The 24,170-nt window shown below is 45.6% G+C and overlaps 1 protein-coding gene across 3 annotated transcripts; it reads left to right on the top strand.

Annotated features, from left to right (window-relative positions):
- The first annotated feature begins 290 nt into the window (after nucleotides 1-290).
- On the top strand, nucleotides 291-23,633 carry LOC115130048 (GDNF family receptor alpha-4-like). Of its 3 annotated transcripts, none has more exons than XM_065019693.1 (9): nucleotides 291-467; nucleotides 7,927-8,208; nucleotides 11,770-11,847; nucleotides 12,195-12,546; nucleotides 12,677-12,786; nucleotides 13,740-13,874; nucleotides 15,714-15,850; nucleotides 18,965-19,160; nucleotides 23,415-23,633. In XM_065019693.1, exons 1-9 carry the CDS (start codon nucleotides 461-463, stop codon nucleotides 23,516-23,518), a joined length of 1,401 nt encoding a protein of 466 aa, XP_064875765.1. In that variant the 5' UTR covers nucleotides 291-460; the 3' UTR covers nucleotides 23,519-23,633. The 3 variants fall into 3 exon arrangements, with proteins under 3 accessions (XP_064875765.1, XP_064875764.1, XP_064875766.1); XM_065019692.1 differs by having other exon boundaries at nucleotides 291-839; XM_065019694.1 differs by having other exon boundaries at nucleotides 291-839; nucleotides 18,965-19,164; nucleotides 23,415-23,501.
- Nucleotides 23,634-24,170: the final 537 nt, after the last annotated feature.

Below are 24,170 nucleotides of genomic sequence, written 5' to 3'. Positions count from 1 at the left end.
TGACACTGCATGGCATCAATAGAATACATAGAATAAAATAGTTTGTCAGGCAATAAAAAAGGATGGTTTGGCTTGACAGTAAGTCCATTAGTCGAAAGGGCAATATTTACGTGGATGTAAATAGATTGGCTGAAATTGATTGGCTTGACACATGAAATACAAACGACCATGAAATCCTATTTAGTTTGAAATGATGGCCAAACTCGAATATGTCCAGCCTACTACAGTAGCCCTACACCACTAACTATATGCCCCCGTCGCCCTGCCTGAGCACTTCTTCTTCAGGACGCGTCTGTGAAAGTCATATAACACACTGTCGCACAGTGAACTGACGAGCGCGAGGAGGAGGGATCTGTCATCTTCACGGTCTCAGGCAGCATGTGGACGGGCTCCTATCGTGCCACTGTCGAGAGAGAAATGGCGAGAGCCAGTGTCAACATTCGAGAACATCTATCTTTGGATGCAGAGTAAGCTGATGTTTCACAGCTGTAAATAGTTTTGGAGTCTTGGTTCATTGTATTCAGTCTACAGGGCACGCGCTACACTTTGGCGGTGGTGACAGTTAATCTATCTGAGCTGGGTTCTCGGCCAGTGCAATCTAAGGAATTAATTGTTATACAGGACTATACACCTGCAACTTGTTCCCAGAACGGTGGTGACTGACTCCCGTTGGATGTAACGTTGAGCGGAGTGACGCGGGTCGGTTTGCGGGCAAATAGAGCGGTGGTGGACCAAACGCACAACGTCCAATTTAATCTCCCTTCCCGTGTCCCTGTGCTCCGCCCGACTCATAACGGAGATGTTGCTCCTCGGAATACTGCTCAACATCTTCATACGAGGTAAAATGAAGGAAGATATCCATGCTGTTACATACATTTTTGCCGTCAGTCATTCAAGCTACACGCTGGTCTACTCTGACCTTACAATTAGTTTTTTAGCATCTGGGTTTTATAGGCAATCATGACACATTTACTCATCTAATTTAAGTATTTGATGATTTAAATTCGTAATAAGGCTAATTACCCCCATAACACCATAACAACATTTTACATTATGGTTAAAATGCGCGTTTTCAGTGAGCTTTGGATGCAGGAATGGCTTCTAATATGCTCTGCAATGAATAAATGTATTAAACCTATTCATTGATCTTCTAGGCTACATAAACTGCTCTTAATAAACATTTTATGACAACATTAATATTTAGTGAAAAGAGAGACTGTAGAAACCACTTGAATTTAAACTTTGGATTAATTAAAATATTTTAGAAATTATTTCCAGTCTTGGGACAAAGGCTGATGATCGCTAAAACCACTCGTTTTTGATATTCTGAAATTGATATTCTGTGAGTTGGTGCCGCTACACAAATAATTCCCCCGCGGATCGACCGTTTTATTTATTAGCCGTGTTAATGATTGTGTTTTTGGTGTGCTGGTGTAAGCGACAGTCCCAGGGGTCGCATTGTATATCATCTGTGGGTTGTCCGTTTCTCCCTCGCCCGAGTGAGCGTGGTTTGATTTACGCAAACATCTTTCTGGCTTGCAGGTCTCTTTCTTTAAAAAAAAAAAAATCTTAATATAAATTCAGCTCACCTCCAACCGCACATCAGAATAAATGGTCACGTTGTTGTTCAATGAGGAAGCGCACTCAACCGATGCCTGTGTGCAAACAGCGGAATCGTGGTTGACGTCTTATCCGCGCACAGGTGCGTATGGCCGCCAGATATGCGTCCAAGTGTGTTTGAGTAGCCGCAGAGGCAGACACTGGGACCGGGCGCTGCACGGCGGGGTGCGCATTACGTTTTGACAGCCCAGCGGGTCACACACACACACACACACACACACACACACACACACACACACACACACACACACACACACACACACACACACACACACACACACACACACACACACACACACACACACACGACAGGTGTCTCCATCAGAGGTGATTTTACTGCACAGCGGGAGGCTGGGGTTGAACAAGAGGGCTTTGGCAAAGGTCAACTGCAGATAAACAGCTAGCTGTAAACTCCTTTATAATTTCCTCATAGAAAAATATTCAGTTAAGGGAAAGAAAATGGCATGCATTGGAAATGAAAAGGTATTGTAACGACCCTGGGTTTATAAGCGCGGAAATCGAATCTGCCGCACGAGCATGCTTTTGCGGCACAGTCAATAGCGCGCTGGACCTCGGGCTCGAAGGTCGAGGGTTCGAGACCTGCTCCCTGCTGTTTCATTACATTGGTGTCGGAAGTGATCGGACCTTGCATGCACGACAGTGCGTGTGCTTGACCGGTGAGCGCGTTCCTGTAAGACGTAGAGCCACAACCTAGCGCGAGGACGCGCTCTTTGAAAGGTCGGACCTGCTCCCTGTTGTTTCATTTCAATATTCTCTGCCCGCTTCAAGTTGCACCGTAGGCCTATACAGAAACTGCCGTTGACTCTTTCGATACTATAACATGAAAAACGGTTCGTTACTAGAATATCTGTTTCTTTAGGTTAACCTACCGCCGTCAAATGTGTCTCATGTCATAGCCTACGGATTGAGATGACGAGTCTGTCTAGTAATTTGTCAGACTCTTCTCAAGGGGGCAGTAGTAAATTAGCCAGGCTGACGCAGCGCAAAACACTTTTGAGAAGCAAGCAAGAGAGAGAAAATGCCGACTGCATGGCTTCTTCTAACGAAAACATACTTCCACGCCCGCAGTTTATTGACAAAACTGGCTCCAGAAGCGAACTATGGGAATACTTTGCCAACAGAGCAGATGATGGGAATACTTTCCTTACAAAAAATACACTCTAAAAATAAACGGTTCCTGGAGTGTCCTTTTAGGGGTTCTGCAAATTGAAACTGGGGGAACCCTTATAAATTCTTCGTAGACCCCTTTTTAAAGGGTTATTCAAATAACCCATTTTAATGAATCCTCAAATAACCTTTGCCGTTTACTTGCCGTTTACGTTAATAACCTTTGCCGTTTATTATTATTATTACTAATATGCACAACAATAACACAATATTTGTGGTAAATGTGAATGAAAAACACTGTTAATGGTTTTCATACACATACCTTGTCCATAATGTAGAGGCCTATGGGATATTTTAATTAATGAGGTAAGGGAGGAGGATCTGCATAACCTACCAATACCAATTGACATGTCTTTGTATGCCTCCTCCTCTGTGTACCTGCAGACACAAAGTGAGCAGTTCAGTCATCTGCACCCAATACAGCTATATATTCTTACCTCTTTTTGATTGAATGGTGTCCATTTTCCATTTTAGGAAGATTTGAACAATTATGAAAAGATAGATGGTATCATCATAAAACAATATCAATTTATATCATACAATTATCATAAAAATGTACCTTAAATTTAGGATATCTTTACATTTTTGGGTTAAGTGCCTGCACCGGCTGTACTTTGAAATCCAAATGTTTCAGTTGGGCAGTTAGGTTTCTACAAAAAAAAACCAACTAAGGAGGTTCCTTGATGAACGCCACCTCATTTGGGGCTCTTGGAAGAATCTTTTGGGGGCATTTTTCAGTGCCAAGACCCTAAGGTTCTTCAAAGAACTTTGATGATCTTAGAAGAACCCTTATTGAAACCCTCATTTTTAGAGTGCACCGAAACAACTATGTAAGGCAGGGCAATGCAAGGGCGGTTTAGCCAAAATGACAAACTATTTTACACACAACATTTTAATTGTAATGTTATTCTACTAGCAACATGAGGCTATTTTCAAATGATTTTTCAGTGACACTAACATGAACATACACTATGTACACAAAAGTATTTGGACACCCCTTCAAATGAGTGGATTTGGGTATTTTAGCCACACCGTTGCTGTCAGGTGTATAAAATCGAGCACACAGCCATGCAATCTCCATAGACAAACATTGGCAGTAGAATGGCCTTACCGAAAAGCTCAGTGACTTTCAACGTGGCACTGTCATAGGATGCCAACTTTGTAACAAGTCAGTTTGTCAAATTTCAACTGTACTAGAGCTTCCCTGGTCAACTGTAAGTACAATTTGTCTGTCCTCTGTTGCAGCACTTACTGCCAAATTCCAAACTGCCACAGGAAGCAATGTCAGAACAAGAACTGTTAGTCGGGAGCTTCATGAAATGGGTTTCCATGGCCGAGCAGCCGCACACAAGCCTAAGATCACTATGCACAATGCCAAGCGTGCCGTAATTGGACTCTGGAGCAGTGGAAACGCATTCTCTGGAGTGATGAATCCCGCTTCACCATCTGGTAGTCCAATGGACAAATCTGGGTTTGGCGGATGCCAGGAGAAGGCTACCTGCCCCAGTGCATAGTGCCAACTGTAAAGTTTGGTGGAGGATAAATAATGGTCTGGGGATGTTTTTCATGGTTTGGGCTAGACCCCTTAGTTCCAGTGAAGGGAAATCATAACGCTACAGTATACAATGACATTCTAGATGATTTTGTGCTTCCAACTTTGTGGTAACAGTTTGAGGAAGGCCGTTTTCTGTGTACAAAGCGAGGTTCATACATAAATTATTTGTCGAGATTGGTGTGGAAGAACTTGACTGGCCTGCACAGTGGTTTGACCTCAACCCCATCGAACACCTTTGGGATGAATTGGAACGTCGACTGCGATAGCCCTATTTTGTAAAAGACCAAGGACATATTATGGCAAGATCAGCAAAGAGAAATTACAGTCCATCATTTCTTTAAGACATGGTCAGTAAATCCAGAAAATTTCATGAACTTTGTGTGCAGTCTAAAAATCATCAAGTGCTATGATGAAACTGGCTCTCATGATGACTGCCACAGGAAATGAAGACCCAGAGTTATCTCTGCTGCAGAGAATAATTTAGAGTTACCAGCCTAAGAAATTTCAGCCCAAATAAATGCTTCACAGTGTTCAAGTAACAGTCACATCTCAACATCAACTGTTCAGAGGAGACTGTGTGAATCAGGCCTTCATTGTAGAATTGCTGCATACAGACCACTACTAAAGGGCACCAATAATAAGAAGATACTTTTTTGGGCCAGGAAACACGAGTGTAAGTGCTATTTGACCAAGAAGGAGAGTGATGGAATGCTGCATCAGATGATCTGGCCTCCACAATTACCCAACCTCAACCCAATTGAGATGGTTTGGTATGAGTTGTACCGCAGAGTGAATGAAAAGCAGCCAACAAGTGCTCAGCATATGTGGGAACTCCTTCAAGACTGTTGGAAAAGCATTCCATTTGAAGCTGGTTGAGAGAATGCCAAGAGTGTGCAAAGCTTTCATCAAGGTAAAGGATGGCTACTTAAATATTTGTTTAATACTTTTTATTTACTACATGATTCCACATGTGTAATTTCATCGTGTTGATGTCTTCACTATTATTCTACAATGTAGAAAATAGTAAATAATCAAGAAAAACCCTTGTAAGTGTAGGTGTGTCCAAACATTTGACTGGTGCTGTACACTGCATTTGGATTACTGATAGTGTTGTTTGTGTTGTTAACTGGATTCATTCTGACATTCTTGATTTCTTGTTTCTAGTTTTTGATTATTTTTTGTGTACTTGTTTTAGGAGCTGGCAACATAAGCATTTCGCTGCACCCGCTTTAACATCTGCTAAACTGTGTACGTGACCAATTAACTTTGATTTGATGATAGGATTGATAGCACATAGGATTTGTTTGGAATACGGATTGTGTGTGCATATGGGGACAGAAGAGGTGTGTGTGAAAGCCAAGAAGAGGTGTGTGTGTGTGTGTGTGTGTGTGTGTGTGTGTGTGTGTGTGTGTGTGTGTGTGTGTGTGTGTGTGTGTGTGTGTGACCGTCTAGTGGTTGTGTGCCTCCATGGGGTAGCTTGGGGTTGTATGTGTGTTTTTGTTGATAACTATGATTTGGAACACAGGAGTAACATATGGTGTGTTGGGCTTTTGCCTCCTTGGCTGGGAGATTCACCCTGTTTGTGTGTGTGTGTGTGTCTTCACTGAAACTCTTTAATTTGCCCATTCTGCTGTACACACAGGGACTCCATGACATCATACCTCACTGCTCCCTCATATGAACTTTGGGATCGCACTCCACTGCACTGCATCCATAACCACTGATCTTGAGACAGCTCTCCCAATCCATGACCTATCCCTAACCATTAATGAACGACACATCAGAACTGGCCCAGGATCAGTTACATGTCAAATGGTAACATTTAAACCCTACAGGTGTAATGCTTTATAGCTTGCTGTTAAAACAGGTTTCACCATTTATAATGTCTTACGAACCACATACATACGGGTCCCCTCAACTTCTTTCAAAAGGTCATAAGGTCAATGTGACTTCATGTGATTGTGAGTGATTCACCTGGTATGTGAATGGCAACGTGTGACTAGTTCAGGGGGAAAGTCTGAGTTCCCTGCTTTTTATGTGACATGGGTAATTTGTCTTCTTCCTCTACCTGTAGTTGGTGCTCTAGTGTTTAAAGCGACAATCTGCAGTAGAAACAGTAACAAAGCAGCTTCCCCACCGCTGGTTTGGTGAAATGCTGAGGGATGGATAAATGTAATCACTCTCAAATACATAGACAGAGCTATGGATGCAAGGATTGACCATCCATGATATCAACATTATAGTTTTAACCATGTTTTAAGGCTATATAGTGTTTGTTTACATTTTCTTTGTTTACAGACATTGGAGTAAAACAAGCTTATATTTTGGGGTTCTGACGGGGGATACGACAGTTGAACTAAGCTTATGAAGCCTTTATAAAAGTTATATTCTTGAAGAATCGATGGGTACATATCATTCATTTAGGAGTCGAGAAATGGATGTAGCAACTGCTGATTGCCCCTTTAAGCGTTCTTACGACCCCGCCGTACTTTATTTATTCCATTTACGTTCTCCCATTGATCTACGTTGTACCCAGAGTCTCGGGTAGTCTGTTTCCTGAAACTCAACACATTCGATTTAAATATGTTGCTCTGTTGAATATGAAGCTCCTTTTGCATAACCACTTCAGCCATCGGGTGCAGGGTTTCCTAACGGACTATTTCAATCCGATGTGTAGTGCTCGGGCGAAAAAACAGAACTCGTACCCAGGTGGGGCCCCAGGACCGAGTTTGGGATACCCTGATCTAGTGTGTGGCAAGGTGGTGTGTGTGTGTCACAGACAGATTGCTGTACCCCCCTCCTGTGGATGTGTGGTATTGTGTTTTTGTAATAATGATAGACTCCGTGCCCACAGTCCCCCTCACAGCAGGAGTCAGACATAAAAGGGTTCCTCTCTGGTTGTGTGAGCGTGTTTTTCAGCACATGCTGATTGCGGCTCACACTGTGAGTGTGTCCTAGCCAGCAAGGTTCTGATTGGTGTGTGTCGCCAAACGGTGTTTGTCTCTGTCTCGCTTTCTCTCTCTCTCTCCGGTGAGTTTTTAAATGACCTTAATCGGAAAACGTTAGTGTGTCTGTAGGTTTGTGCGTAAACCATTGAATTTTTACCAAGCGAGAATTTTGTATTGGTTTACAAATAACAGTCGAAAGCAGCCGAAAATATCACGCAGAACATTTCTGGGGTAAAATAGGAGGTATTTCCCAAATATGAAACCTCACACTGTAAACTCTGGCTTTTGATTCACTCGAAGACAATGCCTTCTCGTCCATGGAAATGAGATACGGTAGAGAAAGACTCATACATCCAGTATTGGCTTTTCATATTTAACGTCAGTGCATTCTGCCCAAATACAAATCAATGGGTTCACAGAGTGAAAGTACTTGTATGGAAGTCATAAGAGATACTAGAAGGGACACGCCCTTTTTAAGAAACATTCCGTGGTGGGTTCCCTCTGTCCACCATATTGAGTGGACCATTTAGAAATGTTTGGAACAGCTACTCATCCCAAAACGATGGCTGACCATTCTCCTCCTCCCCTCTGTCTCCTCCGCCCTCTTTTCTGTAGGTGTGGTCCCCTCCTTGTCGCCCCTCCCCCTTGGCTTTGTAGACTGTGTGGAGGCAGAGAGGGGGTGTAAGGAAGACCCCCGGTGTAAGGAGCTGTACATGACCCTGGAGTACTGTTCATCCGAGGAGGCGTTGGCTCCGCTGGGGAACAAGGCCAGCATAGAGTGCCTGGAGGCCCTGAGCGGCCTGCACTACCTCCCTCTGTTGGCCTGCAAGTGTCAGCGCGGCGCACGCAGAGAGGAGCACTGCCTCAAAGTCTACTGGAGCATCAGGATCCTGCAGGGTGAGTGTGTGTCCTCGCGTGTATGAGTTTATAAAAAACGTGGTAGGTGTAGACGCGCGTGTGTGTCACAAAGTGTGTATGTTTGATTACTAGCTTGCAGAGGGAAGGGGGCAGTTTACATTTTTTAGTACCATTGGTTCTTGACCCACCATTTGGCCAATACTACGTTAGTCCCCTGGCCATCCTCTGTGACACATCCCTATAGCCACCGTGTTTTGCCACTGATGCTACAGTCACTGCATGGCCACGCATCTGACTATCAGGCTTGTGTCCCAAATGGCACCCTATTCCCTATATAATGGGCACACTATTCCCCATAGGTCCTGGTCAAAAGTAGTGCACTAATATATATATATATGGAATTGGGTACCATTTGGGACTCACCGTCAGTGAGAGTTAATGACAGCTAATGGAGCTATCCCCCATGCTCCGTTAGTCACCATGCATACGGTAATTACACATTCTCTCCCCTACCGTGTCATTAAGGAAAACAGTACACAGGGATTTACATGAACAGATTAGTAGATTTATATACTGAACAAAAATATAAACGCAACATGCAACAATGATTCAATGATTTTACTGAGTTACAGTTCATATAAAGAAATCAGTCAATAGAAATAAATAAATAATTCCCTAATCTACGGTTGTCACATGACTGTGCAGAGGCGCATCCTTGGGTGGGCCTGGGAGGGCGTAGGCCAACCCACTGTGGAGCCAGGCCCAGCCAATCAGAATGAGCTTTTCCCCACTTAAGGGCTTTATTACAGACAGAAATACTCCTCAGTTTCATCAGCTGTCCGGGCGGCTGGTCTCAGACGATCCCGCAGTTGAAGAAGCCAGATGTGGAGGTCCTGGGCTGGCGTGGTTAGATGTGGTCTGAGGTTGTGAGGCCGGTTGGAAGTTCTGCCAAATATTCTAAAATTATGTTGGAGGTGGCTTATGGTAGAAAAATCTACATTAAATTCTTTGGCAACAGCTCTGGTGGACATTCCTGCAGTCAGCTTGCCAATTGCACACTCACTCAAAGCTTGAGACATCTGTGGCATTGTGTTGTGTGACAAAACTGCACATTTTAGAGTGGCCTTTATAGTCCCCAGCACAAGGTGCACCTGTGTAATGATCATGCTGTTTAATCCGTTTCTTGATATGCCACACCTGTCAGGTGAATGGATTATCTTGGCAAAGGAGAAATGCTCACTAACTGGGATGTAAACAAATTTGTGCACAGAATTTGAAAGAAATAAGCTTTTTGTGCTTATGGAACTTTTCTGAGATCTTTTATTTCAGCTCATTAGCATCCACACACAACTTAGTCTTTAGTCTCAGTACACTTCAACTCTACTCTAGTGTGGTCTTAAAAGCAACTTCAGCAGTGTAATTTCTTTAATTAGGCTAATTAGAATCATGTTCCAGATCTGAACTAATTACATGGTGTGAGTACAATCTAACTACACTGACCAAAAATATAAACACAACATGTAAAGTGTTGGTCCCAGTGTTGGTCCCACATGGGACCAACACTTTACATTTTGTGTTTATATTTTTGTTCAGTGTAGCCATCTTTATAGGGTCGGATGACAGGTCACCTGATGGGTCAACTGACCAGGAGGCAATCTTGGCCATCTAGTGTATTCACGTTGAAGAATTCATGAACAGCCGCCCCCGCAGTAGTGCAGCTAATGAATTATTCCCATCGGACTCCAGTCATCTGTAGCACTTCATAGGGCTGTATGGACAGATTACTTGCTGCAGGGCCATGTTCTGGCTGAGCTGTTGTGGTTGACTGTTGCAGCTCGGGTAGGCAGTAGTTGACCACGGTTACTCGTTGGCAGAGAAAGTGACCATCTTGGCTGCCCAGTCGACTCCCGAACTCGTGCTCCTTGGGGCATGAACGGCTCCGGCCGCCCCATGAGAAGATCTTTGATGGCTGGAGTAAATGCCTATTGGCTCCTTTTCTTGGGGCCATGGTTGGGTACAGGTCAGGTATTAGCAGAGGGTAGATTGCCTGAGCCGAGTCCAGAGCAGTTAATGTCTAAAAGGTACTGGGAGCTCCTAGGAACTGGGATTGGGCCAGTTGATCTAGACCTGGAAAGAGCTGAGGGCAAACTAGCTGAGCTGCTAGCCTGTATACTGAACTCAAGGGTTGTGGTAGCATTCAAAGCTGGTCCGCAGTTATATCTCCTTCTGGGGATGACTGGTTGGAGCTGCTTGAATAGGCTTGTACTTGACTTGCAGAGAGAGCTGCCCTAGACTTTAGTTGGTCTGCTGCTGCCTTAAGGGATCCTGGGGCAGAGGTTCTCAATTGTTGAGATTGAAGCTCGTCTTCGTCGCTTGTGTTGAGGGGCTCAGCTTCCGTGCTAAGCTCAGAGTCTCTTGGTGGTTTCAGACATTGCACTGAGGCTTGAGGGGTCACCTTGGTTTCTGAGTTTGTAATGTACTTTCTCTTGGAAAGCCTGTGGCAGTTCTTGTCTGTCCTGTCTTTCTCCCTGGGAAGCAATATAAGTACAGTCAGACTGAGAGGGGGGGGGGGTTCTGGACTGGGCACAGAGGTTCGCCTGCCTGCACTAGTGACTAGTTGTGTCCTCTCTGTGCTGCCTAGGTTCTATATAATTGTAAAAATAAATAAATAGTATACTTCAAAGGGTCTTAAAATTCAAAATCAAAGAACTAAATGATCCTTGGCATGGCCTTCTTAAAACAATTCCATATCGCTTAGACATGACTTTAATGGTTAACAACAATTACCAAAATCCAAATCTTAGTGTGGCAGTTTTTTCCGGCTCAGAGAGGAAAAGTTGAAGTGAGAGGTTTCACTCGCCAAAATCAGTCCAAAAATAAGCCCAATGCGTTTCTATGGGCTTATTTTGGACCTAAACGTTACGCCTGCTTTCCTGCCTTTGGGAGAGAAATGAGCATCTCGTCATTATATACAGATCTCTGGAAGGATATACTTTTATGCCTGCCACGTTAGGTTAGATACACAGAACACATGAGAGAGGGATATACACAACAATGAGAGGGACAGAAACCTTTTGTGAAAGTATACCTCACCTACTTTGAAGAACTAGTAAAATGATCGTCAGACAGCTCTGCAGCATACTTAGGCAGGCTAGCTAAATAGGATGACTAAAGACAGTACAGTATGGGGAACACAGCCATCTGTATAGGGTCAGGTGACCGGTCCCCTGATGGCTCATCTGACCCTCATGAATGGTAAATGTACCCATGATGGAATTTAGACTAGGTGTTATTATGATGTTGGTAGCAGGTGTGTGTGATGTTTTAATGAGATGTTGGCTGAGTGCTTTGAGTCCCTGTTATGATGTGATGCTTCCGTGTGTGTTTGATTATGTTGTGATTCTGTCTCCTGTGGTGTTGGGAGATTATGATGCGATTCGGTCTACTGTCATGTTCTTTTCAGATTATGTGGTGATCTCTCCTGCATTTGTTATGTTTAGGTTGCGATGTGATATCATGATGTTAGGTTGTAATATGACGCTGCCTCCCATGTTATTATTATTAGGTTGTAATGTGATGTTCTCCTCTGTGACCATGAAGGTTATGATGACTTTGAGGGGTCTCCCTATGAGGACTCGCCAGTGGAGTCTTCTCGAATGGCCTCCTTAGTGGCAGCAGGTAGCCTGCAGCACAATCATTTATTACCCTCAGGCACTCCTGATCAATACACTCCTAAACCCTATCACCAATCAATCCACTCATCTCTACAGCACTCAAGTGACCAGATTTTCACTTTCTCTCCCCTTTCTTTCTCTCTCTGTCGCTCCCCTCTTCCTCTCTCTCTCTCTCTCTCTCTCTCTCTCTCTCTCTCTCTCTCTCTCTCTCTCTCTCTCTCTCTCTCTCTCTCTCTCTCTCTCTCTCTCTCTCTCTCTCTCTCTCTCTCTCCCCTTCTCTCTCTCTCTCCTTCCCCATACCTGTCTCTATATCTATCCACCTCTATCTTTCCCCATCCCCCTCTCTCTCAGCCTCCTCTCTTCTTCTAGATGGACAGAACGTATGTCTGAAGGCAGCCCAGGACTGTGGTCTGTATGAGAAATGTGGTTCCCTGAGGTCTGAGTACGTCCTGGCCTGCACCAAGCATGCCCCAGGCTCGGACCACTGCAACAGGCAGAAGTGCCACCGGGCGCTGCGGCGCTTCCTGGAGCGCGTTCCGGAGGAGTACAGCCTGGGGTTGCTGTTCTGCCCCTGTACTGACAAACTGTGTGGGGAGAGACGCAGGAAGACCATCGTCCCTTCCTGTTCCTACCAGGAGAGAGACTGGATACAGCCCAACTGTCTGCTTCTGCAGAGCTTCTGCAGGAGGGACCAACTCTGCAGGTCAGACAAACACTATATGTACACACACAAAACACAAACCTTTTTGCTCCTAGAAGCACTCTCATTTGTGTGTGTGTGTGTGTGTGTCTGTGTGTCTGTGTGTCTGTGTGTCTGTGTGTGTGTGATTCAGGTCCAGACTGGCTGATTTCCAGAATAACTGCCAGCCCTCTGGCCATTCCCCTTCTGGCTGTATCAGAGAGAGTGGAGCTGTGTGCCTCAAATCCTACGCCGGACTGATCGGTAAGAGAGCGAGTGAGAGAGGGAGGGGTGAAAGAAGTCAGTCTGGTTTCACGAGGCTTGAGGAGAAAGGGGGATGCAGCTAAATATGAAGGATGGAGAGAGGTGAAATGAGGGAGGAGAGAGACTAAAAAAAATAGAGAATGATAAAGATGACAGAGAGTGTGTCAGCGGATCGTGTCAGGGCTGTGTCAGTGGGCCAGCCTTAGGAACTTTTGCAGTAGGAGTTTTTATTTTATTTTTTATTTCACCTTTATTTAACCAGGTAGGCTAGTTGAGAACAGGTTCTCATTTGCAACTGCGACCTGGCCAAGATAAAGCATAGCAGTGTGAACAGACAACACAGAGTTACACATGGAGTAAACAATTAACAAGTCAATAACACAGTAGAGAAAAAAAGGGGAGTCTATATACAATGTGTGCAAAAGGCATGAGGAGGTAGGCGAATAATTACAATATTGCAGATTAACACTGGAGTGATACATGATCAGATGATCATGTACAGGTAGAGATATTGGTGTGCAGAAAAGTAAATAAATAAAAACTGTGGGGATGAGGTAGGTGAAAATGGGTGGGCTATTTACCAATAGATTATGTACAGCTGCAGCGATCGGTTAGCTGCTCAGATAGCTGATGTTTGAAGTTGGTGAGGGAGATAAAAGTCTCCAACTTCAGCGATTTTTGCAATTCGTTCCAGTCACAGGCAGCAGAGTACTGGAACGAAAGGCGGCCGAATGAGGTGTTGGCTTTAGGGATGATCAATGAGATACACCTGCTGGAGCGAGTGCTACGGATGGGTGTTGCCATCGTGACCAGTGAGCTGAGATAAGGCGGAGCTTTGCCTAGCATGGCCTTGTAGATGACCTGGAGCCAGTGGGTCTGGCGACTAATATGTAGCGAGGGCCAGCCGACTAGACTAGTTGACTTCGGTAACCTTTGACCCCCCCCCCCTCCAGGCACCATCATGACCCCCAACTACGTCAGCAACAGCACTGTGGATGTGGACTTGTGGTGCAACTGCGAGGGCAGTGGCAACCAATGGCAGGACTGCCTGAGGATTCAGCACATGTTCACCAACAACCCCTGTCTGGGTTAGTCTGTTCGTCACCCATATGAGTATGTACAGTTGAAGTCGGAAGTTTACATACACTTAGGTCGGAGTCATTAAAACTAATTTTTCAACCACTATAGTTTTGGCATTTTCTTCGTCATTTTTCCAACAATTGTTTATAGACAGATTATTTCACTTATAATTCACTGTATCACAATTCCAGTGGGTCAGAAGTTTTACATACACTAAGTTGACTGTGCCTTTAAACAGCTTGTAAAATTCCAGAAAATTATTTCATGCCTTTATAAGCTTCTGATTGACATAGTTTGAGTCAATTAGAGGTGTACCTGTGGATGTATTTCAAGGCCGACCGTCAAACTCAGTGCCTCTTTGCTTGACATCATGGGAAAATCAATAGAAATCAGCCAAGACCTCAGAAAAGAAAATTGTAGACCTCCACAAGTCTGGTTCATCCTTGGGAGCAATTTCCAAAAGCCTGAAGGTACCACGTTCATCTGTACAAACAATAGTACGCAAGTATAAACACCATGGGACCACGCAGCCGTCATACTGCTCAGGAAGGAGACGCGTTCTGTCTCCTAGAGATGAACGTACTTTGGTGTGAAAAGTTCAAATCAATCCCAGAACAATAGCAAAGGACCTAGTGAAGATGCTGGAGGAAACAGGTACAAAAGTATCTATATCTACAGTAAAACGAGTCCTATATCGACATAACCTGAAAGGCCGCTCAGCAAGGAAGAAGCCACCGCTCCAAAACCACCATTAAAAAGCCAGACTACGGTTTGCAGCTGCACATGGGGACCAAGATCGTACTTTTTGGAGAAATGTCCTCTGGTCTGATGAAACAAAAATAAAACTGTTTGGCCATAATGACCATCATTGTGTTTGGAGGAAAAAGGGGAAGACTTGCAAGCCGAACAACACAACCGTGAAGCATGGGGGTGGCAGCATCATGTTGTTGGGGTGCTTTGCTGCAGGAGGGACTGGTACACTTCACAAAATAGATGGCATCATGAGGAAAGACAATTATGTGGATATATTGAAGCAACATCTCAAGACATCAGTCAGGAAGTTAAAGCTTGGTTGCAAATGGGTCTTCCAAATGGACAATGACCCCAAGCATACTTCCAGAGTTGTGGCAAAATGGCTTAAGGACAACAAAGTCAAGGTATTGGAGTGGCCATCACAAAGCCCTGACCTCAATCCTATCAAAAATATGTGGGCAGAACTGAAAAAGCATGCACGAGCAAGGAGGCCTACAAACCTGACTCAGTTACACCAGCTGTGTCAGGAGGAATGGGCCAAAATTCACCCAACTTATTGTGGGAAGCTTGTGGAAGGCTACCCGAAACGTTTGACCCAATTTAAACAATTTAAAGGCAATGCTACCAAATACTAATTGAATGTATGTAAACTTCTGACCCACTGGGAATGAAATAAATAAAATAAAAGCTGAAATAAATCATTCTCTTTACTATTATTCTGGCATTTCACATTCTTAAAATAAAGTGGTGATCCTAACCTAAAATAGGGAATTTCTTCTAGGATTAAATGTCAGGAATTGTGAAAAACTGAGTTTAAATGTATTTGGCTAAGGTGTATGTAAACTTCCGACTTCAACTGTATGTCAATCAAGCAATTGTCAGACCAATCAATCAATGCACTTTACACGAGGCAAACAATCAATTTACTGCTTGACACTGCAATCCATCAATCTGTCAAATAGTTAAACACTCAGACACACTCGCTCTCATGCACGGATGTGAATACACACACACACACACACACACACACACACACACACACACACACACACACACATTATGTAATGTAATGTGTCTATTTGTCTGTCTCACAGAGAACTCCATCAGTACCATGGGTAGCTCCTCCCCTCGGCCAGTGGAGGGCACTTTTCCCCCGCCCTCTCGCCCCTCCCCCTTGGACCAGCAGAATGAGCTCAGCAACAACGCCCAGGATGAGCTCAGCAACAACGCTGTGAGGACTACTACTCAACATTACCCAATACTACCTAACTTTACTCAGCATTTCCCAATACAACCAATCATTACTCAGCATTACCCAATACTACCTATCATTACTCAACATTGCCCAGTACTAACTGACATTACTCAACATTACCCAATAGTACCTATCATTACTCAACATTACCCAATACTACCTATCATTACTCAACATTCCCCAATACTACCTATCATTACTCAACATTCCCCAATACTTCCTATCATTACTCAACATTCTCCAATACTACCTATCATTACTCAACATTCCCCAATACTTCCTATCATTACTCAACATTCTCCAATACTACCTATCATTACTCAACATTCCCCAATACTACCTATCATTACTCAACATTCCCCAATACTTCCTATCATTACTCAACATTCCCCAATACTACCTATCATTACTCAACATTCCCCAATACTACCTATCATTACTCAACATTCCCCAATACTACCTATCATTACTCAACATTCCCCAATACTACCTATCATTACTCAACATTCCCCAATACTACCTATCATTACTCAACATTCTCCAATACTACCTATCATTACTCAACATTACCCAGTACTAACTGACATTACTCAACATTACCCAGTACTAACTGACATTACTCAACATTACCCAATACTACCTGACGTTTCTCAACTTTACCCAATACTAACTGACATTACTCAACATTACCCAATACTACCTAACATTACTCAGCATTACCAAAAATGAATTAACATTACCCAATATTATCCAATACTACCTAACATTACTCAATACTACTAATCATTACTCATTACTAAATGCAGCAGACACATTTCAGTTGAATACGTTCAGTTGTACAACTGACTAGGTATTTCCCTTTCCCTGAACACTAACCATCAAGTACTGAATATGTCGATCTAGTACAGACCTCTAGCACTCTGACCATTGACCAAAGGTGAAGTGACCACAGGCTGGGTTCTGAAGTGTGACATATGTGACCAAATATTTTCCTGTTTGACCTGGGTTTTTATTTTGGGAGCAACAGTGCAACTAAACAGTGCCATTTGTGTCAAGTTGGCTGGATGTCCTTTGGGTGGTGGACCATTCGTGACACACAGGGGAAACTGTTGAGTGTGAAAAACCCAGCAGCGTTGCAGTTCTTGACACACTCAAACCGATGCGCTTGGCACCTACTATCATACCCCATTCAAAGGCACTTTAATATTTTGTCTTGCCCATTCACCCTCTGAATGACACACACACACACACAGTCCATGTCTCAATTATCTCAAGGCTTAAAAATCCTTCTTTCACCTGTCTCCCCCCCTTCATCTACACTGATTGAAGTGGATTTAACAAGTGACATCAATGAGGGATCATAGCTTTCACCTGGATTCACCTGGTCAGTCTGTCATGGAAAGAGCAGGTGTTCCTGATGTTTGTACACTCCGTGCACATGCCAAGTCCAATTGAAAAATCGTCATTTGATTTTTTTGCCCTTATCGTGCAGCCATACTAACAACCTGGTAACTTTACTAGTATATGCAAAGATTCTTCAGGAGATGTGTTTCAAAAAAGTAAGTTGTATTCATATAGGCCCAATGGAGGTATCTATTTTTCTGTTGCTCCTGAATTTCATGTGGTGCTCCTAATTTTTACAAATTAGGAGCACCAGTGCTACAAATGATTTGTATTTATTTAGAGCCCTGACCAGAGGCTTCTGGAATGACCAGTGACAACAGGAGTGACTGCTGTTGGCTGACCGCTAAATCCGGTTCGGTCAATTGATCAGAATGACAGTGAAGCGCTTTGTGTCTCCACTGCTTCCCACATGCTCAACACAGCCAGAGATTATCTCCGTCGCCAGCTAGACCAGGGGGATTCCAGTACCCTCTCTTTCTCGCTCTCTCTCTCATTGGCTGTCTCCCTTTCTCACTATCTCCGTCTTTAATTCTGTCTCTCCCACTACAACTCGCTCTCTCATCTCTCTTTTCCTCTTTCTCCCCTCTCTCTTCCTCACTCTCTCTACATATTTTTCTCTCTTTCTGTCGCTCTCTCTCTCTCTCTCTCTCTCTCTGAGAGGATAGGATGAAGGTGTTTGCAAGAGAAAGTGCATCAATCAAACTTCATCAGTATTAATTTATTCATGCCCATCTGTCTATCCACCCCCCCCTCCTTCACTCTCCCCCCTAATCCTTCCTCCTACTCCCTCCCTCCCTCCTTCACTCTCTCTCTCCCCTCTTTTCTCTCTTTCCCTCCTCTCCATGTTCCACATTGTAACCCCTCTCTCCATTCTCTCTCTCTCTCTCTCTCTCTCTCTCTCTCTCTCTCTCTCTCTCTCTCTCTCTCTCTGTGTGTCTGTCTCTGTCTCTCTTTCTCTGTCTCTCTCTCTCTCTCTCTCTCTCTGTCTCTGTCTCTCTCTCTCTCTCTCTGTGTCTCTGTCTCTCTCTCTCTCTCTGTCTCTCTCTCTGTGTCTGTGTCTCTGTCTCTCTTTCTCTGTCTCTCTTTCTCTCTCTCTCTGTCTCTCTCTCTCTCTGTCTCTCTCTCTTTTTCAACCACCAATACATTGTTCCGATTACCTTTATCCCACTCTCTCCTTCCATCCTCTCTTCTCCTCACTCATCCCTCATGTCATCCTCTCTTCTCCTCATTCATCCCTCATGTCATCCTCTCTTCTACCCATTCATTCCTCATTCCTCCCTCCCTCCTTCACTGTCTCTCCCCTCTTTTCTCTCTTTCCCTCCTCTCCGTGTTCCACATTGTAATCCCTCTCTTCATTCTCTCTGTCTCTGTCTCTCTCTCTCTCTGTCTCTCTCTCTCTCTGTCTCTCTCTGTCTCTCTCTCTCTCTCTCTCTCTCTCCGTCTCTCTCTCTCTCTCTCTCTCTCTCTCTTTCAACCACCAATACATTGTTCCACTTACCTTTATCCCACTCTCTCCTTCCATCCTCTCTTCTCCTCACTCATCCCTCATGTCATCCTCTCTTCTCCTCACTCATCCCTCATGTCATCCTCTCTTCTCCTCATTCATCCCTCATGTCATCCTCTCTTCTCATTCCTTGTTTCTTTCTCTCTTCCTCTCTTCTAACAATATATATCTCTCTGTCTCAGGTGGAGCAGAGTGAGGAAGAGGAGGATGTGGAGGAGGAGGAGGAGGAGGGTCAGTTTGACGTGATCCCTCTCTATGCTGAGAAGGCCACGGTGTCCAACCTGGGTTCTGGGGGTGGGGAGGTGTCCCCCCGTCTTTCCATCGGCCCCCCTCCCTCCCTGCTGCTGCTCCTTCTGCTACTGTCTGCCTCTCTGAGCTGTGGGTAAGAGGGGGGGGGGCACCCCCTTCACACAGACAAGAGCCCCCCCACAGAGACTGAGAGACTGAGAGAGAGAGAGAGAGAGACTGAGAGAGAGAGAGAGAGAGACTGAGAGAGAGAGAGAGAGAGAGAGACAGAGAGAGACTGAGAGAGAGAGAGACTGAGAGAGAGAGAGACAGAGAGAGAGACTGAGAGAGAGACTGAGAGAGAGACAGAGAGAGAGACAGAGAGAGAGAGAGAGAGAGAGAGAGAGAGAGATTTGTACAGTTTTCTTTGTCTTGCTTCACCTCCCACTGTCAGAGACTTGTCTTGTATGACAGACCGGGATGAACCAACTCCAAAGTGACAGAGGGGGGTTAAACTGAGTGACTTGATATATTATATGTAATTTCCTCTTTTGGTGAAAACTTGTGACAGGTTACTATGGGTCCGATGGCGCTTCAGTATATTCAAGCTTAACTCTGTCCATTCATACCTCTATCTCCAGTGATGGAGAAGTGCTTTCAGTAAGTCATGAAAAACTAGTCAGTGGTATGAAGGAAGTAATGTGCATATGTAGCATCTCTAAACATGTAGCTTGACAGAGTGTGTTCTGTCTGTGCCAGTGTGTGAGCATTATGCATAGAGTAGAGGGTTTTTCAGAATCATCTCGTCTCCCGCCTCATACTCACCCCCGTCAGCAGTCACACACACACACACACACACACACACACACACACACACACACACACACACACACCTGGCTGCAGAACATTAGATCCAGCAGATGCTTATGATTTATTAGTCTGTCTGTGTCCCGTGACTCAGCACAGGCCTGGGAGAAGGACCAGCGGCATTAACACAAATAAAACAGTCATAATGATAGGAAAAAAGGCGTTCCATAAATGTGACTAATAAAGCAAGTACAAACCAAATGTACTAACTTTTCAACAGGTGCAGGCGCCCGTCTGGGGTGGACACTGGCAAAGAAGACGAGGGGGTAGAGAGAGAGTTTATCGTGTGTGGTCTATTTCCACTTTTTACTTGTTTTAGTTTGAGGGGAGATAATATGGTACAGCATGAACTCTTTATCTTATAGTGGCTCTTGGGGAAAAATGTGGGTAAGCGAGCAGTAGAGGGAGAGAAAGAAAGAGTAAACCAGAGAGAGAGAGAGACCCTTGAGCGGAAACATACCATAGAGAATGGCTGGCCCTCCATTTCCTCTGTCTTATAAATCTTTTGCTGACACTAATGTTTTTTGTCTCTTGTTCTTTCCTATTTCTGGGGGACGTAAAATTAACTTCCATCCGGAGGGGTTGGAGATGGTGGTGGACAGAGAAGGGGGGAGAAGGGAAGGGCAGGAGGTGGGAGAAGGGATGGGAGGGGGGAGAAGGGAAGGGCAGGAGGTGGGAGAAGGGATGGGAGGGGGAGAAGGGAAGGGCAGGAGGTGGGAGAAGGGAAGGGCAGGAGGGGGAGAAGGGATGGTAGGGGGAGAAGGGATGGGAGGGGGAGAAGGGAAGGGCAGGAGGTGGGAGAAGGGATGGGAGGGGGAGAAGGGATGGGAGGGGGAGAAGGGATGGGAGGGGAGAAGGGATGGGAGGTGGGAGAAGGGATGGGAGGGGGAGAAGGGATGGGAGGGGGAGAAGGGATGGGAGGTGGGAGAAGGAATGGGAGGGGGAGAAGGGATGGGAGGGGGAGAAGGAATGGGAGGGGGAGAAGGGATGGGAGGGGGGAAGGGATGGGAGGTGGGAGAAGGGATGGGAGGTGGGAGAAGGGATGGGAGGGGGAGAAGGGATGGGAGGTGGGAGAAGGGATGGGAGGGGGAGAAGGGATGGGAGGTGGGAGAAGGGATGGGAGGGGGAGAAGGGATGGGAGGTGGGAGAAGGGATGGGAGGGGGAGAAGGGATGGGAGGGGGAGAAGGGATGGGAGGTGGGAGAAGGAATGGGAGGGGGAGAAGGGATGGGAGGGGGAGAAGGGATGGGAGGGGGAGAAGGAATGGGAGGGGGAGAAGGGATGGGAGGGGGAGAAGGGATGGGAGGTGGGAGAAGGGATGGGAGGTGGGAGAAGGGATGGGAGGGGGGAGAAGGGATGGGAGGTGGGAGAAGGGATGGGAGGGGGAGAAGGGATGGGAGGTGGGAGAAGGGATGGGAGGGGGAGAAGGGATGGGAGGTGGGAGAAGGGATGGGAGGTGGGAGAAGGGATGGGAGGGGGAGAAGGGATGGGAGGTGGGAGAAGGGATGGGAGGTGGGAGAAGGAATGGGAGGGGGAGAAGGGATGGGAGGGGGAGAAGGGATGGGAGGTGGGAGAAGGGATGGGAGGTGGGAGAAGGGATGGGAGGGGGAGAAGGGATGGGAGGTGGGAGAAGGAATGGGAGGGGGAGAAGGGATGGGAGGGGGAGAAGGGATGGGAGGTGGGAGAAGGAATGGGAGGGGGAGAAGGGATGGGAGGTGGGAGAAGGGATGGGAGGGGGGAGAAGGGATGGGAGGGGGGAGAAGGGATGGGAGGGGCTGGATTGGTGGTATGTCTGCAGTATGTGTCTTGCATCACTCTCTCCCGGGCACTAAAATTGAATTATAAGCTTACACACACCAACTGTCCAACGGCACGTGAACAACAGACAGTTACACAAAGTGTCTGTCAATCAGTCATTCTTTCCGAAAGAAAAGAGGAACACGCTCACCTCAAAATCTATCCTTCCATTCTATAGAACACGAGCATCATTAATGCCAAGGTCAGCTAGTCGCTCGCAGATCTCGTGCTGGGGTTAATTGATAGCAGTGAGGAAAGTAGGCGGGAGATTGATGCGCCTGTCAGGCCAGTTGTGGGGCCTTTACGAGGCCTGTTGTTATTTTTTAATTGTTGTCGCGGCCGTTTGTCGTCTGCTGACACCTCTCCACTGCCAACAGACAGACTGAGAGAGAGAGAGAGAGAGAAAGGGGAGGAGGAGAGGATACCAATCATTTACATCAATATCTCTGAAATAAACAAGCCGAGAAGCCATGCGTTAAATCAACTGGCATCGAGAAGGTAGTGGAACGGGGAGGGATTATTTCACTGTTCCTGTTCGCTCATATTACAGCTCTATCATAAACACACACACACACACACACTGTCAAACATTAGTTCAATGGTGTCTGATTCCCCTGGACTTGAGCATTTTAATCCTGGATGTTGGCACCACTGTTGGCTTAGTTATACCGCCCACCTTGGAGAGACTCAGCCAGGGAGAGATACAAAACAGCACCAACAGAAAGGCCCACAAGGAACTGGAATGACACACGCTGATCACAACTCTGTGAGAAACATGTCCAGGGAGAGAAGACGGGAGGAAAGCAAAGTGGAAGAAAAAGAGAGGAAGAGGAAGAGAGAGAGAGAGAGAGAGAGAGACAGAGAGAGAGCGAGAGAGACAGAGAGAGAGAGAGCGAGAGAGAGAGAGAGAGAGAGAGACAGAGAGAGACAGAGAGAGAGAACTGATATGACCTGCAGGCTTATAGCAGAATAAGTGCTGTAGCTTGGCTTGGCCTTACTGATCTATTTCACACTCTGTAGGTCCTAAAGCATCAGCACTCTACTGTAGCACAGCCTCAGCTCTGCTGCTGCAGCCGGACACACAGTGGAGGACGCTTTCCATTAGATTCATTTAAACAAATACACAAGAAAACTAGAGCAGGAAAAGGCACCATTTGAGCCCAAACCTTCCTGAACGGCTCCTATAGCCGCCACACCTGGGACACGCATTCGTTGGTTGTATTACTTCATACGCTCAATGGATGTTTCTGTGTGCTGTGTTTTTGTGTGTGAACAACCAGCTGTGCAGTGCTGTCTACCTGCCTGCCCTGCTATCACATTCATAATCACCAATCTTTAATTTATAGAACTGCTGTACTACGTACTCATTAATATGTCTATGCCAGATGTGTACGTTGTTGTTTATGCATACGCGCAGTAATTACCGCAAACAGTGTCATGTTGTATTGACTGCATATCGGCCATCAGGATGACTTGTGTGTGTGTTTGTGTTGGACATTGCTGTGGAGCATATGGAAGACTCAGAGGATGCTCAAGGGTTACAAGGTTTTCCTGCTGCACCTGTACTTAGCTCTGTCTGTTTGTCACTCTGCGTAACCATGGCGATGCTGTATCTCTGTCTCTGTTCACTGTCGCACCAAATCCTGCTAAATGGTGTTGAATAATGCTCAGATGTTCAGCCTTTTCTATCCCAGCACCTTCGGAGTTGAAGCAGTCATTTTGAGCCCCCCCGTGCCTCCTGCAGGTAGTCGGCTGAATAGGCTGATGGGTATTCAGAAGGGGAGAGGACGCACGCTGGGACTGCAAATGAGACGCACATTCTTGAGCAAGCAGAACTGTACTGCCTGACTACTCTGCACAGCAACGATATGATGATGAAACCCTTTCTTCCTTCTTGCTCACTCTCCCGAACGCTGCAACGCCGAGTGGACCGATCTCCTCTCTCTCGTCAGGCTTGAGACCCCCCCACTATCTTCCGTGTGTTGCTCCGGACAATGGGCAGTCACAGGAAGGACCGTTCGGGATCACAGAACTGCTCTGCTGGTGTTCAAGAATGCAAAACAAAACATGATGTCAAAACACTGATGCCATGAACATTCTGTTCATCCCGCTTCCCTTTAAGCATGCCTGTGTACCCCAGGAGAGGGCCAGCTTCGGCCCACTACCCCCCCAGAACCGGTTCTGTTCCGACCCCTCCAGTACACACCCCGCCCAGTGTTCTCTTGATCTGGTAGTGTTCTGTGCTTTCCTCCATCTGCTGTTCAGAGAGACAGCCACCACCCCTGTGTACAACGGTGAACATAATAAATATATGATCTTACATTTCCTTACTTTCGCTTCTTGTTTTTGTGTACAGTTGACCTTAAATGAAATGCCTTGGAACTGTTGGGAATGCGCTGACTAGACCATGTACATGAGCAAGTAAAGAAAAAGCACTTGAACTGGGATATATATTTGAATTGCAGAGAGGATGCACTTAGCCAATGTACTTTTATCAATA

Source organism: Oncorhynchus nerka, linkage group LG6 (assembly GCF_034236695.1).
Source record: "Oncorhynchus nerka isolate Pitt River linkage group LG6, Oner_Uvic_2.0, whole genome shotgun sequence".
In the NCBI taxonomy this organism is placed as follows: Eukaryota; Metazoa; Chordata; class Actinopteri; order Salmoniformes; family Salmonidae; genus Oncorhynchus; species Oncorhynchus nerka.
This window is presented reverse-complemented; position numbering and strand designations above follow the sequence as displayed.

Coding starts and splice junctions, on each gene's coding strand:
- LOC115130048 (XM_065019692.1), top strand. CDS start 800: ATGTTGCTCCTCGGAATACTGCTCAACATCTTCATACGAG. Junction 11,848..12,194: donor GGCCTCCTTAGTGGCAGCAG/GTAGCCTGCAGC, acceptor CCTCTCTCTCAG/CCTCCTCTCTTCTTCTAGAT. Junction 13,875..15,713: donor CACCAACAACCCCTGTCTGG/GTTAGTCTGTTC, acceptor TCTGTCTCACAG/AGAACTCCATCAGTACCATG.